Here is a 16,887-nt window from a genome sequence, read left to right on the forward strand (position 1 = left end):
GCGGTTTATATAATTTATCAGTGTCAACCTTAGGTCAAATAAAATATTTCAAGTGGTTAAGTATTGTAATATTATTATAATAATAATTTTAATTCTAATACACTTACATGATCAATGAAATTCCTTTTTCTTGAGCCATTTAATGAGATCTCATGTGAACTTTCAAGCGAAGTTGTAGCGATGTTTCACTGTTTTATTTTCCCACACTCGTGCATGAGTGTTCCACAAACACAAAAATGCTTATAATTATTAGCAACCACAATTCACATGAATATTCGACTAATTACTTCTCTTCCAAAATAAAAACTGCTAAAAACTTCACTTCCCGCCAAGAATCGTTGTTTCTAAACCATGTTCTAAACTTTCTAATTCGGTACATAGCGCCATCTTGCGGTGAGACAAACAATGTAAAAAGCAAGTTGAGTGTACTGCCATCTGTTATATCATTTATGAAAACCATTTCACCTTAGTAGAGTTGAATGTAATTTAATTAAGTAACAACAACAGATGTCTCTACGACTGCTTGTGTTGCATTTTAAAGTACGTTTGATTAAAATAGATGTCGCTAGCGTTAATTAATTTCGTCCAATGCGATCCGGCTTGTTTCTCTTGGTTATAAAATACTTTAACTTTTGTTCCATCTACAAATTATATTATATCATAAGTCTTTATTATTCGTATTTTTTTATTTTGATATTCTTTTTTATCTCTTGTGAGCCATGATGAAATAGTTTCTATATTATTAGGATTTACTTATCAAATTACTAGGTGGACCGACGATCTGGTAAAGGTCGCGGGAAGAGCCTGGATGCGGGCAGCGCAGGACCGTTCATTGTGGAAAACCTTGGGGGAGGCCTTTGTCCAGCAGTGGACGTCATTTGGCTGAAACGACGAACGACGACGACGACGACTTATCAAATACAGAATAAATATCTAAATATGTATGCAATGAAACCACAATGATTATTTAGTATTAACTATTTATATATTTCAATAGTATCTCTTAAAATTATAAACTATTTCCTCTAACGCTCCGCGCTCGCAATATTTGGTTTAAGTCTAAGTGAAGACGAATCAACAGTTAGTGTTAATTACAATTAACTTATTCATAATCAACAGTCAAACAAAAATCCAATGGATTACATTTAATAGAAAAACTAAATGTAAACTTAGATGTAATGCTAGCATGATCTGTCAACTATCAAGCGATGAAAACGGTACAGTATTATTATAGTTAAATAAACGTAGTGTGATATTGCGACCAAACATTTGAAAGAACTACACCAAACACTACTAATTATTAAGTGCACATAAAGAAATCAAATCAAATTTTAATGCTTGGTCGGACTACAACACTACGATTAGACTTCTACTGTCCAAACACCGCGAAAGAATGAAATACTGTCTCATCTATACGGTAATAATTAAAAAAACTATGCTATTTAGTGGGGAATGTTAACTTTGGTATAAAATATTAATTATAAACAACATAACATATTTCAAACACAAAGACACTCGACGAACGAGACTTAAATCAAGTATAAATTAAGAAAAATACTGTTTAATTAATAGCCTAGGTCCAGTTCAAATATATTTACAATCAACTGGTAAACTTAAATTTGTATACTCGAAGGAAACATTGAAATGTCACTTATGTATTTATGTTTGACTTCGTGAAACTGAAAAATTGCACTGTGCGGCGAAAATAATAAAAATAAATATCGAACTCGTACTGGGAGATTTCTATACAATATAAATTGAACTATGTAACATAGTATATGATTATTTCTTTAGATATATGAATCTCTAATGCACCATATAAGTATACAGAGTGTAATCAAAGAGTTGGCAAAAGTTCAAACAGTATCATGAATGAAAAGAATTATGTTCTAAATTCTAAAGTAACTGTCATAGTTTTACCGATCTGATGATTACAACCTGTATAGGCTTCCTAATACAATTTCCAAGGCCTAGTTAGTAGGTACCGTTTTTATTAACTCTAAATTCAGTTTTTTAATTTACATTTTCATCAACAACGTTGAGATTTTGAGATAATTATTATCCTAAATTACTGAATTTTTACGTAACTCAGTTCAATTTTTTTTAGTTGTTACACATGATGCTAATTTTTTTGCAAACGATGAATATAAAGTTGTAAATAACAACGAATACAAATGGATTTACATTTAATAATCTAAATATTTCACTAAATCCTACAGTTGAGATGATACTAATACATTTTGCGCGGATTTCTTCCTTGTAAAAACGAAAAGGTTATTTCTCATACATTTATCTATGCCAGTATACATTATTATGAATAAATATCTATTTCCACTATAAATATATATTTATAAAGAATTATGTCTACATTATCACAACATTTACAAAGCGATTAGCTCAGTAGACATACAAATCAGTTTTGGTATAACGACATATAAAAGATTCGAATCATATTCTCTATAATTAGCTACTGAAATTCGTATAATATATCTAATAGATTGTTAGCATCTTATGTATGTCAGTCAAAGATGACAAGAAAGCATGTTACTGGGTCATTAAACAAACATACAATGTGTTATGTAAATTGTAAAGTCACGATGTAAAAAAAATAGGTTACGTCCGTACTTTCATGCAAAATAATAAACGGAATAAATATCTCTTATACGGTGACAAAAATAAAAAATATGCACATGCTCCTTTAAGTTATTGCACTATAAAATGTCATACTGTCTTTGTATGAACACAATCAACGCTGTAGGGAATATAATATCACTGATAGAAAATGAAGGTGAAAGTTAGAGTATAGATTTAGTGTATGAAATTCAACATCGATCCGCTAAGTCTACATAAATGTGAATCCAAAAATCTTGTTTTTTTACTGAAAATTACAATTCCTTACTAACTCCTCGATCATCTTTTTACACAACTTCAGATCTTACTCAAACTCATTAAATATCATATGATTACAGATATTGGCATGAGCTCTATTGCGTCGCAACACAGATTATAATCGAACCTATTCTGTTCTTAAATCAGTATTTCGAAAGCAATCGCTTCTCTCCCAACAAAAGCTGTTTCAGCCAATCGGTTTTCGCTAGCCGTTACGGCCGTCAGCCGTATCTACGTTAAGTAAATTGGGGCTCTATTGCGTCGCAATAAGCTCTGGTTCCGCACACACCGGACTGGTTTTGTTCTAAGCGGTGGAGTCGTGCGTGGAAGGGTTGGGGATGGTGGTCCCCGTGGCTTGCTGGTCGCGAAGTCTCCTCACTTCTCTCGCGGCGGCCGCTAGTTCTGCCTGTAGCGCAATCTCGCGCTCTTTTAGGCATTTTATCTCATGCTGCCAGGTCTGAAAATACAATTTTTAGAATTAGGAATGTGCATGAAGGATAGAAAAAAAGTTGGGTTATTTTCAGCATAAGTAAGTAACATCCTCTATAAAATTACAATAGTGTAACCTTAATCTAAGATAGATACTTAAAGAAAGTACTGAAATTGTTTTGTATCAACAGATTTTTAAGATTTTCCTGCCTCAGGTAATTCAATGTCTTCCAGTTATTTATAATTTTAAGATTTCTAGGTCACCTCTCAAGGTGTCTAAACCATTCTAGTATACTATTTTATTCACCCTATATGTTTGTTGTGGTGGACAGCGCTTTTAGCATTGGATACCGCGAATTATTACCAAGGTAAAATGAGGCTGCAAATTTTATTTTTTACCATTTCTTCTAGCAACAGCTAAAATATAGTCCCGAAAATTGGGTATAATTGATTTTTTATAAGTGTAAATAGGTACCCTGACATTAAGCCTAGGCGCAGACTGCCGACTTTTAGTTGGCCGATAGTTGGGCCCGATTCTAATTTGTATGAAGAATCGGCCGATACCAAATCGGTTTAAGGTGCGCACTTTCATCCAATACATGTCCATACTAATTAACAGCACGCCCCAACCATCGGCCAACTAAAAGTTGGTAGTCTGAGCCTAGGTCAAGGTAGCCTTTCGAACTAAGCGTCACAGACGCAGCGTCTTTAGCTTTGGTCTTAAAGGTAGCCTTTGGAAGCGAGTTAGTAAAGGTTCGGCCAAACCAACGCGATCACACGCGATCAGCCGGCGTGCAGCGATGGCGATCAATGCATTTAGGTCTGGTCGCCATCGCTGCACGCCGGCTGATCGCGGTGTGATCGCGTTGGTTTGGCCGAACCCTAAGGCGACGTTGGCAGCACAAGACCAAAGCTAAAGACGCTGCTTCTGTGACGCTTAGTTCGAAAGGCTACCTTTAAAAGACCTGACAGACAGACTAATAATGAATGAATACTCACAATATTCTGCTTCAACAAGTCCAACTTGTCGTTCTTCAGCCTGCACACCTCCTGCCTCAACTGGTCCGCGTCGGCCCGCGGCGCCGCCATCGGCTCCCCGCGCGTGTTTGCACCAGCCTCAGCTGATGACATCGATTCTAGCCCCGTGTCGCTGTCCACGTAGACGGCACCTATGGATGAAGATAATATTAGTATTTTAGCACTGTTTAAGTAAAGCTTAATGGATTTTATGAAGACTTTTTAACTTTTATTTTAGTAAAACCTAACGGATTTTGACTTTTTAAAGTTTTGTAACGACAAAAGATCTCACAAAACATTATACTTTGTTTGTTTTAACTTGACCTTGAACCGAAAAACTGGTTAATGATCCTGAAAGTGCTTCACGAGCTCTATCCAACGGTATCATTAATAGGTAACAAAATTAACCGTTTGAAAGGGCTCGTGAAGTATCAGTAATCAGTTTTGCGATATCTTGTATAGTTTAGAAATAATCGAGTGAGATCACTTATCGTTTCCACCCTGTATAACTATAGGTCACACACACTTAATAGGTAGGTCACATATTTGATGCAGGTCTATGTCCCGGTGTCAGTAGATCTCTGACTCTTCAAAGGTTAATGCTAGTTTAAAAACTTAACTTATTGAATTATTTGGAATATTTCAAGAATCATAAATATACCTAAACATCTCTCGAAACATCATACTTTTTATTTAAATATCTATAAATACATATTTTGAAACGAAAACTATAGACTGTGAAACAATTAAGAAGAATTAAAATTAGAAAGAATATAAATAGCTACAATACTTAGAAGACAATTCAACAAAATATCATGCAATGTGCGACGTAATTAAAGAATACGTAACTACATGTGTTTTACTTATAATCATATGCTACCGTTTCCTACGAAGAATAAATACAATGCTATACATTCTAAAGCCCGGTCTGTAAACACGTAGAATTTTGTCCAATGACCCCAAGCTACCCATCCTTATCGCTCGCGCGTAATTATGTTGCTGTCGCGCTCGCACACTCACTGCAAGCGCCCGTCGCACAGTCGCGACAGCAATATAATTACGCGCGAGCGATAAGGATGGGTAGCTTGGGGTCATTGGACAAAATTCTACGAGCTCGCAGACCAGACTATAGATGTTTCTACACACCGATACTACAGGACTAACCTGTTGCACTTTTACCACAACTCAGCCAGTCCTTGTCATCTAATTGAAAAGAAAAAATCCAATTCAATTACAAACACTATTTTTCTATAAATTTTACAAATTGTGATCAAGAATTTGATGCCTTTTGATCATGATGTGGTATTTCTAATCTTTGTTAATAGTGGTAGGTAACTTTTACATAATTACGTTGATAATTAAGGGTAAATACAATACAAACCAGATTTTGAAGCTATTGTACACACAATAGGTGATATTTTATGACAAAAATGCTGCCAACTGTACATACTCGTACCTACAAAATAATATCGATGTTTGCTACAGATGAAGTAGTTACTCAACCAATCTATCCATGTCTGACATAATGCTGTCGCTCGATGATTTATCATCATCATGGTCCAAATACAGTTAAGTACATTTTGGTACAATCTTGGTACAATCTTGGTACAATCTTGGTACAGTCTTGGTATGTCCATTAATGGACTTTGGCGCATCGACATCAAGCCTTTTGGCCTAATAGCATCCATAGACTTAGACCAAGACGGCTCGTATCTTTGTCACAATTGAGGATTTTTTGCTACAGTAACACGCACTTGGCTTTACACCAAGATTGTTGGTCCAAATATTTGCCAAGTGTACCAACCTAATGGGTCCAAGTCTACGGAGTTCAAGCTGGAGTCAACAGCGGGGGCCGCGGGGGCACCGCGCGTGACGTCACGTCGGGGCTTGACTCGCCCAAGCCGCCACCAAACGGTCTTGCGCCATGACTACTGGTACAAATATTTGAGTGGGCTGGTCCAAACATTTGCCAAGTGTACCAACCTAATGGGTCCAAGTCTACGGAGTTCAAGCTGGAGTCGTCGCTATGGTCGTGCAGCGGGGGCCGCGGGGGCACCGCGCGTGACGTCACGTCGGGGCTCGACTCGCCCGAGCCACCACCAGCTCATATGAGGGTACTAGATCATAGATGACTCGTATCGCTGTCAGTCGAGGATTTTTCGAAATAGTATCACGCACTTGGCTTTACACCAAGACTGTTGGTCCAAATATTTGCCAAGTATACCAACCTAATGGGTCCAAGTCTACGGAGTTCAAGCTGGAGTCGTCGCTGTGGTCGTGCAGCGGGGGCCGCGGGGGCACCGCGCGTGACGTCACGTCGGGGATCGCTCAACTCGCCGAGCCACTCCCAATTGCTCTTGCACCAAGACTTAGTTGTCTTACTACGTACTAGTCGTTGTACTAACGTACAAATATTTGACAAAAGTGGGCTGATCCAAACATTTGCCAAGTGTACCAACCTAATGGGTCCAAGTCTACGGAGTTCAAGCTGGAGTCGTCGCTATGGTCGTGCAGCGGGGGCCGCGGGGGCACCGCGCGTGACGTCACGTCGGGGCTCGACTCGCCCGAGCCGCCACCAAACGGTCTTGCGCCATGACTACTGGGCCAAATATTTGTCTAAATGGGCTGCTGGTCCAAATATTAACCAAGTGTACCAACCTAATGGGTCCAAGTCTACAGAGTTCAAGCTGGAGTCGTCGCTATGGTCGTGCAGCGGGGGCCGCGGGGGCACCGCGCGTGACGTCACGTCGGGGCTCGCTCGACTCGCCCGAGCCACTCCCAATGAGGGCTATCGTTTTAGCGCTCACCAGTTAGCGCCACTGTAGAGTAAGGTCTTGTCACTTGCTAGTAGCGAAGACAGTGGCGCCAACTTGTGAGCGCTAAAGTGGTAGGAGGACTATCGCATTTGCACTCATCAAGATGGCGCCACTGTAGAGTAAGGTCCTGTCAATCGCCAGGGGTGCCAACTGTTAAGTATAAAAACGATAGCCCTCATTGCTCTTGCACCGAGACTTAGTAGTCTTACTACGTACTAGTCGTTGTACTAACGTACAAATATTTGACAAAAGTAGGCTGGTCCAAACATTTGCCAAGTGTACCAACCTAATGGGTCCAAGTCTACTGAGTTCAAGCTGGAATCATCGCTATGGTCATGCAGCGGGGGCCGCGGGGGCACCGCGCGTGACGTCACGTCGGGGCTCGACTCGCCCGAGCCGCCGGCGGAGCGCACCGACACCGCGCTCGCTGACGACGAAGGTATCGACGATTTGGAACGCCCGCTCTGAAATAGACCGTATATCGTTAGCAATAGAACACAATAGGCTAGTTCCTAAAAAAGTTTTTTAGTCCGTAAATTTTAGTATAAAAAAATATTGGACACGTATATTTTTATATGGCAATCAAACAAATAATTACAAAGTTATAGTGCGTTGAAGTTCCGCGCGACGTAACAAAGTGCTTCACTTTTCCGCACTCACTGACGTCACGGGCCTTTTCTTTAGAACTTTGGCACGCTTTATCTCTTTACATTTTCATTAGTTTTAAAAGTGAAAAATACGTGTTGAGTAGATTTTGATAAGCTAACTGACGGACTAATTACAACGCTTGCTGTTTTACCCAGGAAACTTCCCTATTTAGTAATTGAAAGTTTATTTTTATGTGTGCATTTTGGCACGATTTTTTACTTGATTCATCTCAGTGATTGATAAGCTAAAACGGTTTTTGGTACGCCTACTAGTGTTGTGTGTTGTAAAATTATACTTACGTTAGGGGTATGAGTTTCATGCGAGGATATTTTGTTTTTGATTTGATGATTCTTATTGCTGTCGCCAGAGAGATTCGTGTCTACACTCGGTGATCTGGAAAAAAAATTGTTTCACTTTACAATAGAGAAACAAACATTATACGTGTGGTTCCGTCCAGTAGAGTAGGATAGGACACTATTCGTCCAGTGGATGTCGAAAAAGTCGACTACAAACATCAGGCCTCCGCAATCTGTCTGGCCAGCTTGGGGAGTATAAGCATTTAGCCTCTAGTATGTTAGAGAATACTTGCTCCTGAAGTAAATAGTCTAAACGAACTGATGATGATTTAGCAGGTATATCTACTCACCTCACTTTAGAGATGAGCGCCTTTTTAACCGTATCAATGAATCGCGCCCCTGGTCCATCCTGCCTGGGCGTGCCTTCTGGCTGCGGCGACACTGCCCCCGGCTCTATCCTCGCTCCAGTCCCAAGGAACTCCACCGTCTTAGTCTTCAGATCATCAGCCAAGTTCATGAGAAGAGACGCGCGAGTCCTCAATTCCAGTTGCGCGAACTTCTCAGCTTTATAGCAAGCGTTCTCAGCGTTTATAAGTTTGGTCAGAAGAAACTCTTTCAGTTCACGCCCCTTTTTGAAGATCGGCGGCTGCGGGAGAGTCGGCCCGAAGAATGGTACGTCCACACGAGCGGTGACGGCCACTTTGTACCTAGAAACAAAAGACGATCGTGAGAGCTAAGGAAGTTATGTTTTCGTTTTTCATTTCCAAGGAAAACAAATGAACATCACCGTTACAAGATTTTGTTCATTATTTAAGTAACAACATCTCTTTTAAAATTATTCTGTTCCACTTCATCAATCAGATGCTTTGGAATCTTTGGACGGAATATATTTTATAAAAAATATTGCTCAATTTGTTTCTCCAATTTTTGTCGTTAACAACTCAAATTACCTATAGAAAAACTCGCTCATTACTAACTACTCGTATTAACTCAGAGCTGTAATGAACTCTATCCATTAGCTGAAGAGTTCCCTAAGTAGCCCTAAACGAAAGTAAATAAACATTTAGTTAAGTAATCTTCCCACTCAAGGCACTTACCCCATCAAGTCTGAAAATACATTTTTTGCTCCACACTTTCGCATCTCGAACGAATTACGTTTCACTCTCATCGAATCTATTCCAAAATTAAGATGTACGAGTATCTTTTTCTACCTATTTGTTTTCTTGTAACCTTTTTATTCAGTCAGTTTAACCATTATAATTACAGAGACGCCATTCGTTTGCATATAAATTACTAGAACTCCCTTCCCACTTTCCGAGCCATTTTCTTTGCTTGTTCATTCAAATAATTCCTTGGTGCAAAGTAACACAAACTTTATGTTAAACAAGTAGACTGGAAGACGTAATAGGAGTCCGGAGTAAGAACTAAAAATAGGAAGGTGACGCGTTGAAATAAATGTGTCTGAAGTGAGCAAGACCTGGATGACGTCAGTGATGGTTCAAGTTACATTACCTCATGAGTGTTACGTCAGAAGTAGCCACACTAGTAAAGAGGTTTACAGTTTTATCATTAACACAAAGACTTAAGTATGATAAAGTCTGACTGATTCTTTTATTAAGAATCTTTCCGTCGGATCGCTTGCCTCCTGTCACATAAAAAAAAATCTCGCCTATTTTTTGAATTGGATATGAGCTAGATTAAACCTAGGACACATTTACAGGCTACTTTTCGTCGTGAGTAAAAGGTTTTTTGCAATATTTTGAATATAATAGGATTATTTACCTGGTCTCCCCTGCCGCTGACTCTACGGGCGTAACCACTATGAAGGCATGTAGAAAGTGCGAAGCTATCATGTCAGGCGTAAACGGAGTTGCTTTCTCCTGGAAATTACAAAAAAAAAACATTCTATTTAGTATAAACTTGACATTTCCAGTCATATCGGGAAGTCGGGAGTTCCTGGTATCAGTAAGGCCCCGACCAATTCTGTGGTATGGATTTCACAGAATGTTTAAGAATATGATATTATGTATTAATTTAATTAACATTATAAAATAAATAAATAAAATAAAAATAAAAAATGTATTTATTGCCTTCGAACCATTAGACAGGTACAGGTAGTTAGACTTACAACTATAATAATATGAAGTACACATTATGATTTTCAAACTTTTTCACTCCACTTAAGGATTCTCCATTCCCAAAACCCGTCACGGATCTCATCGCAATTAGCTAATATGCAAACAATTCAGTCGCATTATCTTAATAACTCTGTAATAACAGAGTTCGGTCTCAGAAAAAAAATCAACATCGCTAGAACATCGAGGAGATAGGTCGTCGAGAAAATCTTTGGTTACTTGGATCGGGATTCTTAGCGGGTGACGAAGTGGACTTGGGAAAGAAATTAACACCTAAATCAACATCATCATCATCATTTCAGCCATAGGACGTCCACTGCTGAATACGTCTCCCCCAATGATTTCCATAATAACCGGTTGGTAGTGGCCTGTACCCAGCGCCATCCTGCTACCTTTATGAGGTCGTCGATCCACCTTTATGAGGTGGACGTCCTGGAACCACATCGCCTGGAGAGCTACCCGAGATGACATCGAACACCCCACCGTGTACTCTTCCCGCGGGTGTCGTTAGAGGCGATTTAGGGACTACACATAAAACAGAGAACGGGCAGCAGCGCTCTCTGAAAAACATGCCTGCCCCGCCTGCCAAGCGTGGGGATTATAGCAAAACCCTCCACTAATAGTGGACGAGGCTCATAGCCCAGCAGTGGACTGTAAAGGGCTGTTGATGATGGATATATACCTGAAAGACAATAGCAACGATGTCGTTCCCAACGTGGCGTTTCCTCTGGAGCTGCTGTGCATCTCCAGCGGTGTGGGGCAGCAGCGGCGCCACGTGGAACATGATCTCCCGGTTGTAGTACTGCTCGTACACCGCCTCGGTGCCGGTGTGCCCGTTCATGATGTCCAGGCCCCCTCGGTAGCCTGATGAATAGAAACACAAAGGTTGGAAAATCAAGTACAAGTATAACTGGCTATTCTTGGTAGGTTGGGGAATAGAGCCACGGTAGTTGGTTAGTTATCAAGTGGCAGTAATAAGGGGCAAGATTATTTGGCAATAATGGATAAACTCAGATCGCCTTTACTGCAACATCAGAGACATTCATATAACTCCTCTTACGTTCAGTGGATAATGTTATGTACTTGTACGTGTGTCAAAATTGAAGCCAGATGTCTGACATTGGCTATACATAGAAGGTTTACACTATATCATGAACTTAATACTATCTCAATCTAAGACTGATGAATTAGGATGAGTATACATTTGTAGCTACCCATGTGTCTTTCGTTTTAGTACCAACGCATGTTACAAAGATCAATGCAGAAATAACGTTACAGTTGCAAGAACATACCTTTGTGATCCTTCAGCTTAATCCTCTGCCCCAGCATTTCAAGAAACTCGTCGAACGCGGGCGACGTTTCGTTGTTCCCAAACAGCTCCTCCTCGGTCGTCTGTCCATGCTTCTGGTACAGTACTCCGAACTTGAAGCTGTTCACGAGGACATGCTCGTCATATGCCGCGATCAGCTGCGACGCGTTCAGGCACATCACCGCCATGAAGTTGTCCACGTTCACTTGCTCGTTCAGCATCTTCGCCATTTTTAGTGGCGACGGCATTATGCTTGATCCTGGGGAATAAGGGTGATGTTTCAATATCGGTAACTAAAGTTCTTTGAACTTTTGGAAGTTTTGGAACCTACATTGAGGACCACTTTTGTGTCTACGAATATCAGTCAACGTATGCAACAATGCAGCATCTACAAAAACTATTACACTCTCTCAAAAAAAAAATTGATGAAGTCAAAATCTACATTCATCTTTAATATTATCTCTGGTAATAAACTACCAGACTTTAAAAAACCTAGTTAGATTATTCGATCCACAATACGATTTGTGTAAGTACTTTTGTTCAAGATTTGAACGTTTAATTCTACATAGATGCATAATAAAGACCTAAACATTCTCATAAACATTAAGGTGTTTTAGATTTTTTGTTCCCTTGTAGAACATGGCTAAGCTACTTGCAGTAATACTCACTAGTGGTGGGTATAAGTCCGTGCATGGTCTCCGTGCGAAGCCTGAGCAGTATCCTGGTGTGGTCCTGGCCAGCTACATGTTCATTCTTCAGGGACATCACCACAGGGCCCAGGCTCTCATCAAACCCCACCAAGTTTATGTGTTCCTGCAACAAGGAAAACTTTTATTTAGCATGAGTCGTGAATTTAATGTAATTTTACTTTCATTTAAGGTTTAAAATTAGGCTATGATTCACTAAAACACTGAGATTGAATTTAAACAGGAAATACGGACATGTAACCAGGGGGAAAACGCTATTAAAATATATTTGAAAACACGCCAATGAGGTATATTTCAGGAATGTAAAGTCCAAATACGTCTGCAGTAACCTACTAAAACATAGATAATGACTCGGGCAGTGTTACTACAAATAGCTAGATGTATGTTGATGTAATTTTCTTTTTACCTAATGTATGCGTTAAGAGTAGGTATTGCTCGTAGTATAATATAGTGATTTCCACGTAGGACTTTTTTTTAAATCACTATTTATGTATTTTTTCCTAGACGTACATTGTATGCAGCTTATTTTAGAGTATTCTAGAGCAAGCAGTATCAACTAAGTACCTCAACAATCAACTGATACATTTACACTGTGTCAATATTGACGCAGGACAATCGTAAAATATCCATCAGTCGCACCCAATACCTATAAAACCGTATGATAGAGCGTGTATTTATAGCATTTGCTGATATATTTAGAGGTAACGATTTCACTTTGATGGATATTTTATATGCCTCTGTTTCAATAACATTTGTCAATAACTTTAACAGTTTATTATCAGAGTATTCATTTCAATTAAAGGATATCATTAATTTAACAATTAATACGCATAATAACGATAATATTCATCAACTGAAATCAAAACTGTGTTTTGTGATAAAATTGTATTTCAAATTTGATCAAAATAACGTTTCGTGCGTGCTTTTTATTAACCAGATTTAATAATGATGCAAATTTAATTGATAGTGCCACAGAATTCTTCCTTACCTAAATCTGTATCTGTAATCTGTGTACTTCAAGTACTTTAACCTTAAAATGGATAGTGTCGTCGTAACTGAGATATTCATACTCAATCCTCGCAATTTCAGCAAGTTCAAATGACGTAACTCAAATTAAATCATGAATCAGAGCAATTGATGGTGATCTCATAGACACAGCACTCAAGTGTTATGGTTTAACGCTTCATTTTGTTAATTTACGAATATTATTAACAAAAACAAGTTGTGTATTTTTAGATACATTTCTTTAAGACTGAAAATAGTGCATATTGCTAAGTTCTGAATTTTCGTAAATAGCAATTTATTTGTATTGCAAAACATAGTTGCTATAAGTACTTGTCTCAATAGATAATGCAGCTGCGTGTAATTTTAAACCTTGTTCCATTGCAATTAAGTTTTTTTTTCATTACCTACTATGTCGAGGGTCAGGCGATCTTTTGTATCGAAACAAAGAGCTTTTAATTGCCATGAAGATGTTAATTAGTTACATACATTGTTACGTCAACCGGATCCCTTTTTATTCCCAAGACCTTTTCGAAGGATACATAAACATTGTATAGGTTGTTAAAACAATTGTTTGAAATTAATTCGTTTTTAATCAACATGAACAATGAAGAAGTATGATATAGATTACTTTGCGAAACTTCAATCTTGAGCGAAGATTACTGTACAATACAATGATATATGGCTTATTTAAAATTAGACATGGTATTGTGCAAATTACGTCCCATTATTACTTCGTAATAGACATTGAATGTATTAAGGATCTATATGAGAGTTAAAGCTTCACACTCTCCTACTTTTTTATATTATATAAACCGGCAGACAGTGGTGACTGAGTTTGTTGCGGAGCTTCTTCTCAGCACTTGCCAAAAATGTTTGTCTCGAAGCGCTGGTAGGGCAAAAAAAGAATGAGACATGTATAGGCTCCTTAAGAGCATTTGACGATTTGTAAGTACCTACTAATTTAATTAATCTAAACAAATAAAGATTATTTTGATTTCACCTCTTTCTAATTTACGACTCATACAACCACTATTTTCTCGCTAACTACGAGTAATAGACACTGTTCTACACAAAGGACTATTACTTTAGCAGTAGATACATCTAAGCACTTTGTCTCGGTAGACGAGCAAATTCATTATTGTTTTGTTCTACGTGCCCTAGTGCTAAGTGTTGGGAACTTCCTATCGTACACGAACCTTCCTAGCTGAGTTTTTGAACCTTACTGTTACTATAATAGAATTCATTTTCAGTCTTAATCTGAATATCAGGTCGATGCCAGGAAGTCATTATGCTTTACCAATTAAATTCAAATAGATTTGTCTAGTGTGAAGTGTTCATTACGTAGCAACATAGAGACATAATTGAATAATAAAATACATGTGTATTGAAGTGTATCCGTTTTTTATTAAAAAGTTATACGATTTTATTCCGCTTTCGCGCTGTCAATTTAGAAAGATATTGGAAAAAGTAAGTGCAGGAAATGATAATGATTTAGCTGAGGGCTTAGTGTGAGTTTACATCAAACGTCGTCACTAGCGAGCGCTTTACAAAATATTATGAAGATTTTAGTTTTTGAAAGTTTCCAATGGCTATTATTGCTATAATTGAGAGTTTTCCAAAGCTTGCAGCGCTGTAAAATCCGTCATACATTTAATGTCGCTTTTTTACGCAGTCGACATCGAATGCGTTTGACGTAAACTCACACTACGCCCCAGGTTGCATTCAAAAGATCGTTGACCTTTGAAAATCACAAACTTCATCGCCCTTCTGTCATATCCCTGATAATCAACGACTGATAGCCGGTCTTTTTTCATTTTCGCCACAAAGCGGCAAATTGAAAGCTAAGGACGGTAATTGGAGGACGGGTCAATGCCTCATCGAGCCCTGATGGATGGTGTCATCTAAGACGGAATCCGCCGATTTTTCGGGACGTCCTCAAATGATTTTTCTCTTTTCTATTCAGGAGTGGTTCCATTTTTTCCGGATCTCATGAAGCTGATAATTTCGCACGACATAATTATGTTAACCAAAAGATAAATCATAAAAGTATAATAAAGTATTATTATAAACATGTGAATCACATTATTTATTTGGATGTAGAATTCTTCAAACGTGCTACATTTTAGGAAAAAAACATAAGGGTGACCAACAAGACCATAATGTATTTTAGGCAAAGTATCATAATTTAGATTATGATATTTTTTTTCTTTTTTTTTTATATTTTCCGACGATTTTCATTCAAATTAATAACTTTTTGTAGTTTTTATGTTCTAACTAAAATAAAATTACTATGAATTTTATCACTATATCGTAACAGTAACGATATTTAAATGACCCCGATACTAACATGGATAACTTTTACGACTGACCTTTCGTATAGGATTAGCAGCGAACTTCCCTAATGGTTCCGTAATTTGGGCCGTTAGGGATTCCAAGTTCCAACTAATGTGTAAGGCATAATCATTAAACAACTTAGCCGGATTAGTATCTCTGATGTTGCAACGGTCAACTTTCCAGAAAATTGCTAATTACGTCCGTTTATTTTGAACCTTTTTTTGACGTCCTAAAGTTAAAAAAACCATTTATTAACTTTTTATTTGGTGCTAACTGTATTCATTGTTCAAACTTTGTGTAATTATATGTAGTTACATTTTTATTAATATTCAATTTTCATTAGATTTTATTTTTTTATGATTATCATTATTATGTTATTTTGCGACTTGTCCTATCTCGCATTATTATTGCGGATTCAATTAAAAGTTTTTCTATTTGCACGCCATAAGTTAGTTTTCGAAAACAAAAATGATGCTACATTTTACATAGATGATATACAATATTGTATAAACTACTCTTTTTATTATTTTTCTTTCTTTCCCTGGCACTCCACAAGGTTGGCAATCACTTCGTCCGATTCTCCTCGGCGAATTGTCCTCAGTCCAATTTTTCGTTATGAAAAAAGGCATTTGCTTATTGCTCCCACTTTCCTTTTGTCGGGAGGGCATCTGTCTTCGTCATCGGCCCAATGGATTGGAAAATAAATTGTTATTTGATGATCTTTACCAAATCTGATTGATGCGACGCGTTTACCGTAATAAGTCGTCGGTAAATTAGTTTTGTGATAAGGACATTGAGAGATGCATTGGTGATTCATAACTCATAATCATGATGCATATTGATTCAATATCATGTCCATTTACTTTTATAAATGGTTTGACAACGTACAAGTATGACTCTAGGGTCAAAAAAGATGTCTATGATTGGTCTAGATAACCCGTCTAGGGGTTATATGATTTCAAATTCAACCAATCACGTCATGTCTATAACCAAAAAAGTCAAATTATAAAAAATCCTAAATATTTATAGTAAAATAAACACCCCGGCCAGTAGAAACGTAATGGAGTAGGTATGTTTTATGCCCTCAAAATAAATTATACTTTATTTTCTGCCACAGCTTTTTTAGTTCTATCCTCCATTGCCGATGACCTATTTTCCAAACTAATCAGGATTCAAACAGCATTCATTAGTAAACAATCCCGCTGGAGCTGTAATCAATTTAATTGAACGCTGCGCACGCGGTGACTTTAACTAATGGAAACTTCCTCGTACTTAACACTGGCATGTGTGATTTCGGTAACG

General features: G+C 38.0%; 1 protein-coding gene across 4 annotated transcripts in view; it reads right to left on the reverse strand.

The window, feature by feature from the left end:
• Nucleotides 1–1,064: 1,064 nt before the first annotated feature.
• The window catches only part of RapGAP1 (Rap GTPase activating protein 1), a 111,710-nt gene continuing 95,887 nt past the window's right edge, over nucleotides 1,065–16,887 (reverse strand). For all 4 annotated transcript variants that reach the window (XM_028300761.1, XM_028300760.1, XM_028300762.1 and 1 more), the window contains 9 exons: nucleotides 12,208–12,352; nucleotides 11,523–11,798; nucleotides 10,913–11,094; nucleotides 9,878–9,975; nucleotides 8,446–8,802; nucleotides 8,099–8,192; nucleotides 7,438–7,615; nucleotides 4,318–4,487; nucleotides 1,065–3,346 (listed from right to left, as the gene is read on the reverse strand). In XM_028300761.1, coding sequence (XP_028156562.1) covers nucleotides 3,194–3,346; nucleotides 4,318–4,487; nucleotides 7,438–7,615; nucleotides 8,099–8,192; nucleotides 8,446–8,802; nucleotides 9,878–9,975; nucleotides 10,913–11,094; nucleotides 11,523–11,798; nucleotides 12,208–12,352 — 1,653 coding nt within the window. In that variant the 3' untranslated portion in view covers nucleotides 1,065–3,193. The remainder of the gene's footprint in view (nucleotides 3,347–4,317; nucleotides 4,488–7,437; nucleotides 7,616–8,098; nucleotides 8,193–8,445; nucleotides 8,803–9,877; nucleotides 9,976–10,912; nucleotides 11,095–11,522; nucleotides 11,799–12,207; nucleotides 12,353–16,887) is intronic.

Source organism: Ostrinia furnacalis, unplaced genomic scaffold (assembly GCF_004193835.3).
Source record: "Ostrinia furnacalis isolate ACB-3 unplaced genomic scaffold, ASM419383v2 OfSCF0780, whole genome shotgun sequence".
NCBI classification, from domain to species: Eukaryota; Metazoa; Arthropoda; class Insecta; order Lepidoptera; family Crambidae; genus Ostrinia; species Ostrinia furnacalis.